Source organism: Tinamus guttatus, unplaced genomic scaffold, assembly GCF_059628265.1.
Source record: "Tinamus guttatus ecotype Peru unplaced genomic scaffold, ASM5962826v1 Tinamus_guttatus_pri_ptg000591l, whole genome shotgun sequence".
Taxonomy (NCBI): domain Eukaryota; kingdom Metazoa; phylum Chordata; class Aves; order Tinamiformes; family Tinamidae; genus Tinamus; species Tinamus guttatus.
Genome location: NW_028289125.1, coordinates 790,781 through 807,732, shown reverse-complemented (window position 1 = coordinate 807,732; position 16,952 = coordinate 790,781). Strand labels below are relative to the sequence as shown.

Genomic DNA, 16,952 nt, shown 5'->3' with positions numbered 1-16,952 from the left:
CACCCACTCCACATGTGTCTGGACAGCCTGTGCACAAACTGAACTCTCAGACAAAAGCCACTTTTGAGGAGTAGATGCAAGTCACTAACCATAGCTAGAGCTTCATCCTCCTGATAAATCTGTCCAAATAAGGCTGTACTGAAATTGTACTCAAGGAAAATATTTATTTTTATTTACTTGTTCTAGTTCAGTCTTGGCTTGACCCAGAATTGGTGCCTCCAAAAGGCCAACAGTCAGACACCTTCAGCTGTTAAGCAAAGTTATCTGCCTACTAACTTGTCCTCTAAGAGAAACTGATGTATTGGTCTCCAATACCTTTTAGAAATCTGTTGAAAATTTGTTAATGGAATTGTACTCCACTACCCACAAATTAGAACCTGCAAACTACTACAGTACAAGAGGTAAAAAGTGGACTTTTGACAAAACATGAGAGAGAGACAGACAGAGAGAGAGAGAGAGAGAGAGAGAAAGGAGAGAAAGAGAGAAAGAGACAGAGAGACTGATTCTACGATTGCAGCCTGAATAGATGTTGACTGTTTCCACCTATTTCTCCCATTGCCCACTGCAGTTTCACAAGTCTCCTGCCTTGAGAAATATCAATATTGTCTGTGAGGAATAAAAATCTTCTTCTACCTTACTACCATCCCTTGCTAACAATCACAATTCTAATTGTGCATTTTTGATTCAGTAAGTACCACACATCCTGCCAATGTACAGCAGTGAAAAGCAAGGGGTCTATAATCAGTGCTGAGGACAAACATTTTGCATTAAACCCTCTGTTTTAAAAAACTAATTTTTCAGGAATCACATGAAGTTCTTTGATCCTTTCACTATCATTAAGGGTAAAAAGCTAACTTTAAGCATGAACAAGTCAAAAATGAGCTAAGTCTAAACCTAGTACATGAATTACACAGAGTATAAAGTGAAACTAAGCTATGTGTGGATGTCTCAGACCAAGAGCAGCAAGAGGAAAGGGGAATGGCAGGCGGTGTAGTAGTATTTTTATTGCCTTGCTCTATCTGCAACTTCTGACAAAGTACATGGTTTGAAATGCAATGGAGCAGATAGATCAGCACTCAACAGAATATATGCTGAAATAAGCATACAAGACCTTTACCGAAATTTATTACAAAATGCCTCCTATGTTAGATCAGAAAGATATCTACTAGTACTGAGCATGTAAGAAACAGGCTAAGAAAATAAAAACACATACCTGATAATTCTTTATCTAAACCTAAGATTTGATGATACCTACAGTAAGTTTTGCAGACAAAGTTTGTAACATGGCACCAGCTGCGTCCCTACTAATCCTTCTGAAATGCTCTTCCTTTCGTCAAAATAGAGTTCTCCGATCAGCTCCTGAATCACTAGGCAATAACTGACACAAACCCTGTGGTCTCTGTTCTGTGATTTCTGTAACTAGTAAACTTGAAGCGCCTTCCAACTTCCCAAGTTCTGAAGAGGCATGAAGGTAGACTATAAAATGTGCCAGGGTTAGGCATACATCTCTATCTTCTAAGCTCAGCTTCTTAGCTTCTAAGATGCTAACATTAGCAGAAAGGCTGCCACATAACTTTTTACTTCCATACTATCATAGTTGTCTCTCTGTGCCCCGTGCTCTGGGTGTCCCTGCTGGAGCAGGGGGTTGGACTAGATGATCTCTAGAGGTGCCTTCCAACCTCAACCCTTCTGTGTGTGATTCTACAGGAGATAGATGAGGATGCAGAGCCAGACTAAGGTTGGAAAGCTGGAGCACTGATCAGGCAGCGTCAATTGTCATTCCTGTCCCTGAATTGCTTTCCACTTCACAGGTAAGCCACCGATCTAGGCACCTCTCTGTAAGCTACCCATTTAGTAATTTAAATGTTGAGAGAGCACATATTTTACAGCAGAAGTTATATACAGGAAGAGGTGTAGGTAGGTAACCGTCGCATTGGATTTTCCTAATTTCTAGTTTGCCTTATAGGTAGGAAGTTTTCCCCAGTGTGTTGAACCTCCCTATGGGCATTATCACTATATATGTGTATGTACAGTTATGGAAACAGACAGAAATTCTTCACTGTTGCTGTTTGCAACTGTGAAGAACTAGGCAAGGAACATGCTGAATACAAATGCTTTACTGAACAGTATTAGCAGTGTTTAACAAGACAAAGTAATTCAATATTACACAAGTCTGTTCCAAGGACTGCTCTTACTCCAGAACTTAAACTTCCTTGGCGCAGGAAAGAAGGTCTTGGGAAGAGAAGGAGCTTGCAAAAGTGTCTCCTCAGCAAACTAAAGAAAAGATGTTCCTTCTTCTACAGCCAGGTGGAGAGAGGGAAGCTCATGACTATTTTACCAACGATGTCAGCAAGAGATGCTTTAACAATCCCAAGGAGACCAAAACACTCTGGACCATACTGCATACTGCACTGGACCATACTGGACTGTTTAAGCCAGACATTATGAGCCCTGTCCAGGAGAGTGGCCAAACATGAAAGCAAGCAATCACAGGCTTGTCTATCTTTTAGCGTCAGGACCTTCCTCATTATCTGTTACCTTCCATGGGGGAAGATGGACTAGACTTTCTAGAGGTCACTTCCAACCTTAACCATTCCGTGATCAGTGATGAGACTACAAAACACACAAGAACCATCAGCTCAGAAGGAACTCAGACACTAATGCAATCTTTTTACAAACAAGATGGGAAAAAGCAGCAAGAATCACTGATGGTGAACAGTATGATAGAAAAAAAGGAAAAGGTTTAGAAAGACTTTGCTGTAGCCTGGCCAGTTGGACTTCTACAGCCTTTGCTTACACATTTTCTGCATATACTACGGTCTTTTTGATTTGCCAGTGCTGACTGACCCAATAACCTGCTCAGATCTATTCTAGTGAGTTTTCTAGCTCAATGTACTATCTCCAGGCAAGATCAACCACACTTCTTACCGGGGACAGAAACATCTAAGCCCTGCAAAGTCAAACATTCTGCATCCTATGCTGGAAAGCTATTCCCATGCTGCAGTATCTTTCAAAGCCTTAAGTATACTTAGCATATTTCTCGTTTCTTTTGGTAGATGGAACAAGAAATTGCAAGCATAACTGTTTATCATTTCCAATCCACAGACTGATCACTTCTTCTCTGCAACAACCTTTTATGTTACTGAGGATTTTTACAAAACTCCTGTTCAGCATTTTCCTTTTTAGATTTAAACCAATCCCATTGTGGTCTGCTCTTCTAATTGATTGAACACCTAAAAAGCAGTGTCATATTTTCTCCTACTCTGCTTTCTCCTGGAGACACTCTTTCCAACTGGTTTGTTTTGTTTATTTTTCTTGAAGTACCTAAAACTGGACATGGCCTTCTAGCTTAGGTTACACTCCACTTGGCATTAGTAAGGAATACTGTTCTCTTGCACTTTGCATTCTGGATATAGATTTGTCTTTTGTGTGACAGCATGATGTTAGTGACCCATGATCAGTATGTGACCCATGGTTCAGTCTGTGATGCATAATAAATCTCAGGTCTTTTCAGGAAGGACTGCTACCTAATCAGTTGGATCTTATTATGTGCCACTGATTATTTTTGCTAAGTGTAACACTAAGTATAAATTCCTACTGAATTTCACACCATTTTCCTTTTTTAAAAATAGTATCTCCAACTTACCAAATTCATTTTTAATTCTGCTCTTGTTCTCTAGCACACTCACAGTCACTTTCACCTTGGCGTTGATGGTAAATTTAAATAAGCACACTCTATTCCATCATCCAGGTCATTAAAACATTGACTCATACAGCACTGCAAAGAGACCCTTCTGCAATGCTAACCAATAAATCCTTGCATTGCTCGTGTGCATGGCTTTCCAGATACCTGCGCCCACATGCGTGCATCTGCACATCTACATTCCGCCTCTACCTGAATATTACAAGTCGTCTTTGATCCAAGTAATTACTTGGGTTTGGTACTTCATTACTCATTAGCCATTTAGTTTGTTTGTAATTAAAGTAAAATTTATAACTGTAAATAGCATCTGCACAAGAATCACCATTTTTACTTAAATAACAGCATATTTTAACTAGAAAATACAGAAGAGCCGTTTTACTGATGCGGGTATAAGACAACTACTATCAAATTGCAAAAATTCACATGGTTTTAATAGTTCACGCTACAAAAACTCACCAAAAAAAAAGTCACCAAAAATAAAACCAAAATACATTCACAAGAGTTCATCTACCTTAACCTTTAAAACTTTTTTTCATTTGATATTGAACAGTGAATTCTGATCCTCATACAGAGTTTCCTGGAGGATTTGTATAATACTATAGCATTTTTAAAATATATTTAGAACAGAATGAGAAAAAAATATGCAAGCTCATTTTAACATTTTGCTTAGCTAAGGAAAACTGCTAAGCAAATGTGGAAGATGAAACAGGAAAGAAACTGACAGAACCTTCGCAGACTTGCTAGCGGGGTGCTCAGAGTTACACTGCTGTCTGAAATTCCCTAGTTAAAAGTAAAGAGAAATGGTTTTCTGCTCAAGCATTTTTATAAATCCCTCAGAGATACCATAAATATTGATAAGAACATTTTTAAAGCAGTCAGTTAAATATTTAAGCATGAGCATGCTCACCAGACAGATGTAGAACAATTAAATAAAAATCTGCTCCTTCTCTCCAGATAAATCCTTGTTAACCAAAATGAACATGTTAAAAATTACAAGATTCAGTGATCTGGCAGTTTTTAAGAACAGATTACTGACATGGTTTTGAATGTTGCCTAGATGAAATCACTAACACTAACACCTTTGCATTAATCGATTGGTGTCAGCAGAATTCAGGGGAGCTATGCTGCAGGCTCCAACACCAAAGTGGTAATCAATTAAGGAAGTCAGCTGAAGAAAAAAAAAAAAAAAAAAAGAAAGAAAGATCAGAGTTGTCAATGTCAAAACAATCTCTATGGTGTCAAAAGAATAATAAAACATATGCCACGTGCTTATTTCATAAATGCACACATACACACATGCTAGACTACTAAAGCAGTCAAAAGATTGTGTTATTCAGCAATTCCCCCATAGTGATCAAAGATAATGAAGTAACTCTTCATAAATCTATATTCCAGAGAACATTTATAATTGTACTAGCTCTTCTCTCTTTTCCAGTATTGAGGAGCACAACTGTTAAAAACACAGGGATTTTATGCAGAGAATACTAATTACCAAAGATCTAGCAGAGACTTAAATACCAAGAAAAGAGGGTGACATGCACACAGGTTAATCCCGTGAAATTACTTAGTATCTTTTACACCTCTTACTGAAGTGTTTCTCTTTTTGAGCAAGGAAGAACAATGCCACTGATTTTCTTTCATATATTCCACCTGTAAACAACTACTAAGCACGAATAATGCTGCTATGTTAAACAGGGAAGCTCTTGACCCTTCCAGTTAGCAAAGATGACTGCTAACGCAGCTGGGTGCTGAGAAGAGGGGTGTTTTAACACTCAAATAGGGTTCTCATTTCCCCATACTCTTTGTTTGGCTATCACCATCATGAGGGCCTCTACCACATTACATGCCAAAGAAAGCTACCTGACACAATCTGCAGTGCATTCTTTACCTTCCACAAGTAAACCATCAGAATCTATTAAAATTACTTTACGCTGATAGCACTAGAGACATGACAAATCACAGGCCAAGAGTCAGATACTGAAGAATGTGTCTCAGGGCTTTGGGGCCAGGCCCATTTGCAAGCAAATGATATTGTGCAAAGCTGGCATGCTCAGTGCATGACAAACTGATGCAATTTCAGTACTGTCGCAGGAGCTGGGCGAGATCTCTCTGATGCTGGCTATGGTGAGTGTACAGAATTGTGCAGACTTCCCAGATTTGAATCACTGGGGGCTGAGAGAGCTTCACTTGACAAGTCACAAATAATTACACCACCCTCTTGCTATTGTACTCTATTATTTTGCAGCCCTTATCTCTAGGTTCTGAGCACTCATGAACAAGCAAGGTCACTTCTATTTTGTCCACAATGCAACAAAACATTGTTCTTTTGTGATATGATAAAACACAGTCGTGCAGACTAAACATTTTTATCAGGCCCATTTTCCACTTTTATTAGCAACAACAACTTTGGGAGCTTGTTAGTAGAAGAGTAGAGGTTGGAAATAACCATGCAGGCAAGTTCATGAGCTTTTCACTTAAGAGTGTGATACAGCTATCTCGTTATTGTAAAAACTCATTTGAGAAATGGGGCATTAAGTTCTTAGCCCTTAACAGATAACAGTTATATCTGTGATTACTTTAAGCAGGTTTTTACCCCCTTTCAAATCAGTGAGTTTTGACAATTTATTTAGCGAGTAGCAAAAAATAGTTTTGAATGTGCAGGATGTTGCCAGCCATTTTCCCAGACACCAAATCTTCTCAAAGGCTACAGTTGCTGCATTTTTAAAACCAGTTCACAAAATGTATTATTCAAATCTCTAAGCAGTTAGGTAAGTTCTGTTTTGTCATGTTACCCACAGAATGAAGAAAAAAAAAGTGATTATATCACATTAAAAAGTGGCAAAAGAATCAGGGGTGGTTTTCATAGTTTAAGAATCCAATATTTGATAATCTTTTCTTAGTTTGCTGAACATTTAACTGCTTCTGATTCCTACCAATGCATTCTCTGTATGCTTATTTTCCAGATAACTATATAACAGCAAGAATGGATTAAAAGGTAAGAAAACGTTAAAGGATTTTTCTTAAGTGGAAGTACTGAACCAGGAACATAATACCTCACTTGGTCTCTCATTCAGCTCAATGTAAGAGCTCCATTTAAGAGGAAGAGAGAACTCCTATCCCCACTAAAACTCCTAACAAAGTCGCTACCAAGTTCTCTGGTTAGTAAAACATCTCTAAATATATTCTTTCCCTCAACTTACACAAAGAATTTACTGCAGAAGTCAGACATCACAACACATCTGCCAAGGGAAGGTAAAATTTGAAACTATCCAAGGAACAGATTTTGATGTGGAGGCAAAATACGGAAGCAAAGAATACAATACAGCATATTCAGCAATACTTACGAAACTACTTAGGCTTTACAAATTCTATGTCAAACAGGAATTTTAAAACACTCACAGGAAACGGTGAAAAAAATGGACTATGCTGTTGCCACACATCCACATTGTGAGTGATCAGCAAAATGAAAGGTCTTTGGTATTTTCTACTCAATATGAAAATATAACATTTTATTTTTTACTGCCTTTTCTGCTCCATCATCATGGCATAGAATGTGAAACGATGCTCATATGTTTTAAAGACATAAAAGATCTTTAATTAAAAACTATTTTTAAATTTCTCCAACATACTTTTAAGAACAAAATGATTTTCAGCCAGTGTGTGTCATCCCAGGATATAATTTTTCTTAGAATGCGAAAGAAATCAGAAAAAAAAGAGGAAAATATATTTTCTGATTCTCTAATTATAGTCTTCAAACTTGTACTACAGTTTTCTTTGAATAGCCTCTTTTTCATATATTTAAACCAATGTAAATATTTTTGTAACATTCTGTGACACTACTATAACTCTATTATTCAAAAATAAAAGAATTAAATCTATTAATCAACAATTAAATGCGCATATGCTCCTTATATTTCCATCTCCGAGGAACACGAAAATTACACTGTAATTATCCTGACTACAAGGAAAAAGTATGGGAAGAGACTTAATTACTAAACAAAAAAGGTAAGGAAGAGAATCCAAAGGCAAACAAACAGCTTTGTGCAAGACCAGAAACAAACTCCAGGTAGCTGAGGTACATTTGACCATTTTTCATAAAACCAGTGTGCTGCAATCAATACAAATTTGTGGCTGAGCAATTGATTGTTTTATTATATAATCAAGATTCTTAATTTGGCCTTATGTAAGAGATGATGGGAAAGTTTTGAATTTCATTATTTTCCAGTTGGAGGATACTGCCCTGTATGAATACTTTCCTGCCCTAGCCTAAAACACAGAATCCATTTTTCAAAAGAGAATCAAACACAGCAGGGGACAATGATTATAAAAAGGAATGAACGTAAATGAATAATTCTTACCTGAGTTTTCGAAGGTCACTAGTAGGAGAAGGCTATCATAGCAGTCTTACAGCATTTTCATTATACTAAAGAATTCAGTAGCCAATGATAATAGAGATAGGAATAATCATTAATTTCTACCACAACTGATCAGGCAGAAGAGTATTACCAATGCAGCCAACATCTTTTGAAAGCAAGCTGTGAAACTTGCATCAGGAAAATGTGTTCTATGCACACAGTTTACCAACTCTCACCTATAAGCCCTGGTCTTAATCGGGATCTGCAGACATTATAATATTCAAAAGTCTGTGATGAAATAGAAGGTGCGACAGAAGTTTTATCGTCACTTCTTATAACGCACTTCTTTATATACAGACTGGTGGCATTTGGCATCCAAAAACTTCTTGGCGAGATTTCCTGTTCACAAGTTTTTAAGAGCTGAAAGTTGTTTTGAACGGGAGGGGGAGCTCTCACTGCACAAGCAGAGGGAAAAAAAATGTGTGTGTGTGTGGTGAGGCGGGGACGATGAGTGCTTTGGAATAGGGAATGGGGATGCTGCTCCTTTCTCATAACACACACTTTCTGTCACATCTTATTTTAACATTTTAAAATATTCAAGCAATGCTGTTACACACAAAATAATCTGTTTAAAAAGCACACACAAAAACACAAAGAACAGTATAACGGTTTACCAAATGTGACATAGCATTGTATTTAGGTATGATTGCTCCAAGAAAGAGAAGTCATGCTGTAGCTACCAGGCATTTATCACCAGGAAACCTAAGAACCTAAGAAACAGTTCTTTAACATACAATGCACACTCATGCTTTCATTTCCCTTTAAAAAAGTGCTTTTTTACAGTAAATGAAAACATTTCTGCTTTATTAGAAAAAACCCTCTTTCAAAATGCTCTACAAAACACTATTTTAGTCTTCCCTAAATCCCAGAAAGTTAAGTCTTACCAAAAATTGAAAATGCAAGTTTAATACAACTCCTCTTATCCTTCCTATGGAAGGATAAATACCCACAGCAAAAATATCCAAAGGGCAGTAACTGGACCATCCACATCCAAATGCAGCACAGGAATTTTAACATCAAGCACCCTGCTTCTCCAACTTGTTTTCTTTACAGCCTCATCACTCCAAATGTGCCACTAAGACCTTTCTTGACCTAAGCTGACTTGCATCAAGACTCTGACTAGATCACAGAATCACAGAATGGTTAAGGTTGGAAGGGACCTCTAGAGATCATCTTGTCCAACCCCCCTGCTCCAGCAGGGAAAACTAGAGCACGTGGCACAGAGTGGCATTCAGACCACTCTGAAGATCTGGTTTGGAAGATCTCCAGAGAAGGAGACTCCACAATCTCTCTGGGCAGCCTGTTCCAGGGCTCTGTCAACCTTTTTGCTAGTAGGAAACACAATTAAGTCACTAGATTGCGCTAAAAAGATCCATCATTTTATTTTCTATTTCTTGTGCATTCCAAGGTAATCATCAGCAAACCCCAAAGAAGGATTTATACACATTCAGCAAACTTTTAAATTCCTGCATATAAAATCTCAAGAAGTTTCTTAGAAAGAGCGTCTTCAGGTTGAGAAGGATCTGAATCACATAAATTACTAGCACAGATAACATTCTTCATAAAGACTCCAAAAATTAATATCCATAAGCAGATGGATATCTGGTGGTATTTTCCAACCAAATTTTGAATTGAATTTGGAAGAACTGTCATTTAAAATTTCCAGCATCTCCAGAAATACATACCTGTTATTAAAAGCGCAATTTTCTAAAATTGCTCTTGCAATATTAGCTTAATTAACTTAATGTCTCAGTCACTAGTTTCACTTGTTAGGTGAAACAGGTCACATATGTTAGTCACGCAGGTGAAATACACATCTGATTTTTTTTAAGGGCCTCACCAAATACTTTACATAAAACTGATATAATTAAATACTAAAATTCCAAAATATCATAAATGTCATTATAATGCTGTCTAATTATTAATTAAACCTGAAATACAATTGTGTGTGGCATTGAAATATTCAAAGGTTCATTAAAATGTGTGTTACTATAATAAAAAAGGGATAGAGTTATTACATCTTTCCTTTTGTATTTACAAGCTCAGTATGTCCTCGCTCCTCCCAGGATGAAAAGACCAAATGTATGGTTACCATTAGCCCTGTTCATGAGATTTCACAGGAATCATAACTTGACACAATATGGACAGAAAATAAGAACATAAACGGTTAAGCTTCAATTCTTCTGATGAAATATTTTGACATGTGGTGCCATACTAAAGTTTTAGTACTACCTCTCAAAAGATGCAACGACATTCAAATATATCTTTATTGTGACCCGTGTTGGAATGTTCTTTTACTCCCAGTCTTTCTGAAAACATAACTTCCTCATCAAAACTCAAATGCGTAAGCCTTGACAGAGAAATGGGAAATAGAAGTTTCACAGTTACGCTTTACTGGAAAAATATGTAGCAACTCTTGCTCTTTCAGGAGGTAAATTAATATAGATAATCATTTTGCTGACGTTCATCTTACTTCTAAATATCCTACAGAGTCCATTGAAAATGGTTTCTTAAAGGTATCTTACTTGGCCACTAGGACTTTAATGAGGGCTTTTTTTTTAAGCATATGCACAGAGACCATAGGAGCTATATGTCTGTCTAATCCATCACCACTCCAAACCAGATTAAATGAATATACAGAAACAGCTTTAACTGATTGCAATGTATGCATTCAATCAGTTCCTTTTTCTCCTTGGTTATACTTTTTTCAAGTTCAACACCTGCCTGCTTCACACACATTGCAAAACTCTTTGCCCTATTTAATGTATTTTCCTGTTGTATACAAAATTATCTGTTTTATTCCCCTGACCTAAATGGCACTTTCAATCACAGTACTTTTTTAGCCTAATTCACCAGCTCTTTTAATCAATTAGTGCTTTTTCATTAGAGTTGAAATTAAAAAAAAAAAAAAAAAAGGCTCATACAGTATTTTTCTAACATTACAAAATCACAGGTACCTGTCAAATTATCTTTATAATCTTCATCTTCCCACGCAGGAAAGAAAACATTTGTACAGCATTCCTGTGGTGCCCTTGCAGGGCAAGAGTCTAATTTTTCTATTTACATTTCTTGACAACCTGGTGAATTTATCACTGTCACTGACTTCAAGAGAATTTGTGACACACCGTAACACTTGTTGAGCTCTTGCAAGTCAGACTGGTAAGCAGGAAGTCTTAATATTTGCAAACTTCCGACCCACTAAGGTGGGCACAAAACTTGGGCAATTTTTGAAAATTGCGAAGTTTTCATAGTCGAGAGATTCAGTGAGAGGGTTATAACAGCAATACCTCCAGTTACTTTTATATAAACTCATTCACATATTCTCTCCATGTTTTATATCACTGATACTTATAAAATGAACTTGCTTCCATCTATAATCCTTTAGATTTACCATATGCTATAGTAACTCACTTTTAGGTTTCATATGGAAGAATACCTAAAAATTTCTCCTTTTGACTCTATTAATATTAGGACATATTAGGACTTCAACATTAAGGAATCAGGAAATATGTAAGTTACAACAAACTTTAAGTCATTATGGTACTACACTTCCATATGCAGGAGTACAATCTAGTAATGACTCTTCTGCTTCTACAGACCAGAAAAAGACTGCAAACTTTTAGGAAAAAAAAAAAAAAAAAAAGGTATTTGAGACTCTGACAGGTTACATCCTACTTCACAACATTTGAAAGTTTGGCAGCAATTTGGGGAATAATATTAAAGTGTTAATTAATAATGCAGTAAGCACATATGTCAGTCAAGCACAACCTCTGCTCTACAACCCATTTAGATGTATGTCACCTTGACCTGGAACATACCACTGTAAAAAATTCAGGTCAATATAAATCAAGTGTACACTAATTTATGCAGCAAGTTTCCTAGCCTCTGAATCAACATTAGAAATCTAACTAGTATTTATTATTCTGTTATTGACAAAAGGAGCATATTTAAATGATAACAAGAACGCACGGGTGTCATTTTGAAGTTGAATTGTTCCCTAGGGATATCCTTAGTAAGCGTCTACATTTAAAGGTCATTCACTGCCAAATTATGAACAACTGTTGCATTTATTAGCACAGGCTCAATAGTTTGGAAGTTAGTGTCATCAATTTAAACTGACAATGAAATCTGATTGCCAAAGGGAAAACAGACCTTTTCCCCATTCTTTTTTTCACTCTCTCAGGTATAGTCCACACAAAACTGGAACAAGTACAACTATAGCTTCAACTATGCCAGAGAAAAAAAATCAGAGTTTTATGCCACCACAAGAGCTTGGGTAAAGCTGCGTTCCTGAAAGAAAGTCAGGAGGAAACAAGTTCCCCACATACCGTTTTGACAGAATATTAACTCAAGCATTGCATTATACAGGCATCTTCTCTCTTCCAAATCATTTATTTCCTTTGACCAACCTTTCACTGGACAAGACCCTGCTCCTTTTACTTCTCACTTTCTCCCCTTAAGGAGCAGTTTTTATTTTCTGTGTCAAGTTGCTTCCACCCGCCCCAGCTCCAAAAGGGCTCTAGCTTCTGTAGCTAAGTCATGCTGACAGGTCTTTGCCTATCCCACTTTCCAAGGGCTGTGTTGCGGTACCAAGAAGGGAAATTAAACCATACAAGGCAACAGGTTTTGAGAGAGTAAGATAAACCTACTAGCAAGGTGGTATTAAGCTTCCTCAAAGGAGAGGACAAGCACCCTTTTCCACCTTTTATTTCCAGCTAGGGAGTATAAAATGTGGCAGGATGAACACCTTCTAATCTTACAATAACTTTTTAAATTCAGCGTGTACAGGTAGTCCCACAGAGGTAAAAGAGACTAATAATTCACAAGTCCTTTATCTTCAAGATCTTGCAATGCTCATAGTTTATAGTGGTATCTACTGAAACTATGGCTACTTCTGATCATTAATCCCACATAAAAAAGACCCAAAAGGAAGAGAGCAGATGCAGCCAGGACACTGCAACATTTATTCACAGAAACACATCAAGCTAAATCATCTTTTGGTTCAATGCAAAATAATTCTTAAGTCCATGTTTTTCTTAAATAAGTATCTCTTCCCACACTGTATCTTCTGAGCTAGTACAGAGAAACAGTAAGCAACAGTAAGTTTTAATGAGCCACTGCTTTACTGGAGGGAATGCTTATCGTGCATTCCTTTGCATTAGCCACGAATTTCTATGCCTGGGACAAGATTTATGCAATTTTTTTAACAGTATAGCATATTCTCACTTCCATCAGAGTATGCCTTGCTCATGTAAAGTCAAGAAATTCTTTAAAACCAAACCAGTCTGATTTTCTGAAGAGACTTCCATATCCTCTCCCACAAGGATGTCTGACCTAGAACTTCAGTTGTAACTGGAATTACAGTTTCATCGTGTGAAATCCTTGAACTAATGCTTCTGATACCTGCATCAGGGTTGACATGACATGTAAATGGAGCCCCAGTGTGCTCATCTTCCTAAAGAGGCACAACCATCAACACAACAATACATATTAATCTCTACTGAACCAGTCCAAGTTTATACTGGCAAGTTTCAGACAGGCAAAAGCCACTTTCTACCAATGACCTCAGACAACCAGTGCTGTAACAAGCACATGGCTCTGTTTTCAAGATTATAATATGTTTTCTAGAAAGATACAATTGCATTTCTAATTAATTCTATAAGGCTTAGTCAGCAGAGTCTTACACATCAGGCATCCATGTAGTAGATATAAAAATTGAAACAAAAACTAGAGACAGCAGAATTGACAGATAGTATTATGCTAAAAACAAATACTAAATACAAATACAAAACACAAATACTAAAATACCTACCAGTATAGGTATATCAACCCGCTACTGCTAAATTTCACAGTTTAGTGGCTATGGCATCAATAAACAACCTAGAGGCCACAGAGGTTGAAGCAAAAGAGCACCCTCATATTTGGCTAACCTGCAGTGACTTAACTTGTAACACCTATGTACCTAGAGGTACAAACTTCTGTCATGTGAGCAAAGGTAAACTGCGTGTTGTAGACCTCAAAATCTCCTCACAGTCGGGCATGGTTTTGCCAATAGAGAAGAACCAACGACATATGGCATTAACATGAGACAGGTGAGGTTATTACCAGGCTCACTTCCTCCAAAAGGAGCAATGGAGAACTACAGTTGGGCTCTACGCAACTACACCCGCAGCTCCCCATCTTTTGTCTGTTCTGTGATAGCAGATTTGCCCTGGCATTTCTTAGCACATTCAATAAAATAAGCTAGTTTTGAACATCCACCTGCAGCCAAGCGCCTTGTACTTTGGTTCAGCACATCCCAGGCAGCCCCAAGAAACGGGTGCAAGGTCTTTCATCCCCCTAGCTCCGTGGGACTGCCGGGGTTGCACGGACCCCTGGAGGCCCCACTGCGGCCGTGCCCAGGTGGCTGCCCCGGGGATGGGGCTCCACGCCCGGGAGCGCCCGCTCGGGGGCCGCACAGCGCGGGAGTTTCTTCCCTACAGAGCTGACCGTGTTACTGGTTTGCGCTCAGTGCCCCCCGCGCCCTTCACACGACGCTCCGCGGCCCGTCGCGGTCTCCTTCCAGCCCCACGCGTGCTGCGGGCCGGCGGCGCAGCCGTTGCGACCGTTTTAACAGCCGCCAGGAAGGGGAGTGGGGGAAGGGCAGAGCCGCTGCGGCCCGCAGGCTGCCCCCCGCCGCCGCCAAGCGCAGGGCTCCCGCGCGCGCTCACCGTGTATCCGCGCTCCATGTCGCTCTCCTCGTAGCGGAAGGACGGGATGAACACCTCCATGGCGCCGCGCCGGGAGCGGCGGCCGCGCGCGGCCGGGGCCCCCGTAGCCCCCCTAGAGCGGCCGCCGGCGCCCCCCGCGCGGCGCCGCCGCAGCCATCGCCGCCGGCCACGTGACGCCGGCCACGTGACAGTGCCGGAGGGCGGAGCCAGCGCCATGGCGGCCGGTGGGCGGGGCCTTGGGCTTTGGGGAGGAACGCGGGCTCCTAGCGGTGCGGTGACACCCCCATCCCGTAACCGCCACAGCCCCTCCGGGGAACCGCAACACTCGTTGTGTCCAGCACCGAGGGAACGCGCTGCCCTAGGAGTATCTCCAAGGAAACTTCTTTATGTAGGAGAGCAAAACTAGCCCTTTCGGAGACGCTGCTTATTCGTTTGGGAAATCAAATAAAACTTATTCTTCCTTTGAGAGAGTTATGTCGATAATTTCGAAATACTGCAAATCAAGAGGAAAGTGGACACACTCAACCCGTTTAGCGGGAAATACACAAGGTGACACCTGCAGCTCTCACAAATGCGCAGCCCCGAAGTCACAAACCATTTAGATAGAACACCAGGTGACAACAGACCGCAGCTGCATTAGCGAGATGGCTGTACTCTTAAACCGCACCTTCCAAGGCTTTATAAGCAATCCCCAGCGCATGCTCTGCTGGACGCACGGTACATATAGTAACAAAGCTGCAGTCTGTTTAGCATGTTTCAGTAGGCATGTTGAAAAGAAATTTCATGCCATCATAAATGTTACCTTCTGGCAAAGAAGGCAAAAGTCTTTGGGCTTAGTTTCTTCACCTAATATAAAATGGATGGGCAGAAGGAGTAACTTATGTTCAAGAAACATGTAGATGAGGTGCTTAGGGCCATGGTGGCAATGGGTTTATGGTTGATCTCAATCTTGACAGTCTTCTCCAACCATAATGATTCTATGATCCTATGATTCTATATCTATCATAGGATGAAACACATTATCTACACATTATCTACATTTGAGAAGCGAGTGTACAAAAACCCAACTCTCTCCCTCTCCCTCTCTCTCTCTCTCTATATATATATTTGTGGTTGTTGGTATCTAATAACCAGTAAATTTCCAAAAGCTACTTCCCCACACAGTGTAGTAAAACTTAGTAACAAAGAAAATTTGGAGACATTAATCTTGTTTCAAATTCAATAATGGAACTTTTATCTGTGCATCAGCCAAGAGGAACAACAAAGATTACATGGGGAGCTGAATTCAAATAGATCAATATGTTTTGGAGTGTTAAATACTTAATTTGTACAATGTATCATCATTAGTTGGCTAATCTTGAAAGTCACACTTGAAGAAAAATTAGGATTTCTCCACATGGCTGACAAACCAATGATCATCTTTTCTGTCTCATAGTCTTAGGGGCAAAACAAACAAACAAAATCCAACCTGAAGAATATTAATTCCTAAAATACAAATCAACATCTATGCAAATCATAGATCGTCTGAAGTGCACAGGAGTACCATCCAGGCCTCTCGTTTTTCAAACCTAGTTGTAGGAAAAAAAAAAAAAAAAAAAGAGTGGAATAGAATTTCAGTATAGCTTGATTTCCAAAATCAGATTTCAGTTCTATCTAAAAATTAAGCATGGCTTTGAGGGAAAAAAAGAAAAACAAACACAAAAAACCCCAAAATTTCTTTGGCCATTTTTATTCTCTCCCTGTCTCCCACCACAGCTTTTAGTTTTCCTCTATCCAGCTGTTGTCTCTGTGCAATTCCCCTTAGGAGAATTTGGCATCTTCACACAAGGATGAAGAGACAATAGGTGAAAGCTATCCGAATAGTAACATTTCTCCTTGTCTCCTCCTCACATATCTCTTTCTTTCATCAAATGTTCCATTTTATGTCCATTGCCTAAAGTTATAGAGTCCTGAAATTAAATATTAAATAATAACTAATATTATTAATAATAATAATAGAGGAGAAAGAGCTGAACAGACATTGGCAACAGTTCCCAGTAAGTAAGCTTCACTATTCAAGGACTCTCCAAATGGCTAGTTTCCTGATTGAAAGGAAATGCATAGGCAAAGGCATATAAAAATTCT

At 38.9% G+C, this 16,952-nt stretch overlaps 1 protein-coding gene across 2 annotated transcripts in view; it reads right to left on the bottom strand.

Annotated features, from left to right (window-relative positions):
- Nucleotides 1-14,890, bottom strand: part of SNX24 (sorting nexin 24) — a 79,022-nt gene extending 64,132 nt beyond the window's left edge. For both annotated transcript variants that reach the window (XM_088534712.1, XM_088534713.1), the window contains exon 1: nt 14,829-14,890. In XM_088534712.1, the coding sequence (XP_088390838.1) occupies nt 14,829-14,888 (60 nt within the window). In that variant the 5' untranslated portion in view covers nt 14,889-14,890. The remainder of the gene's footprint in view (nt 1-14,828) is intronic.
- Between the last annotated feature and the right edge of the window lie 2,062 nt (nt 14,891-16,952).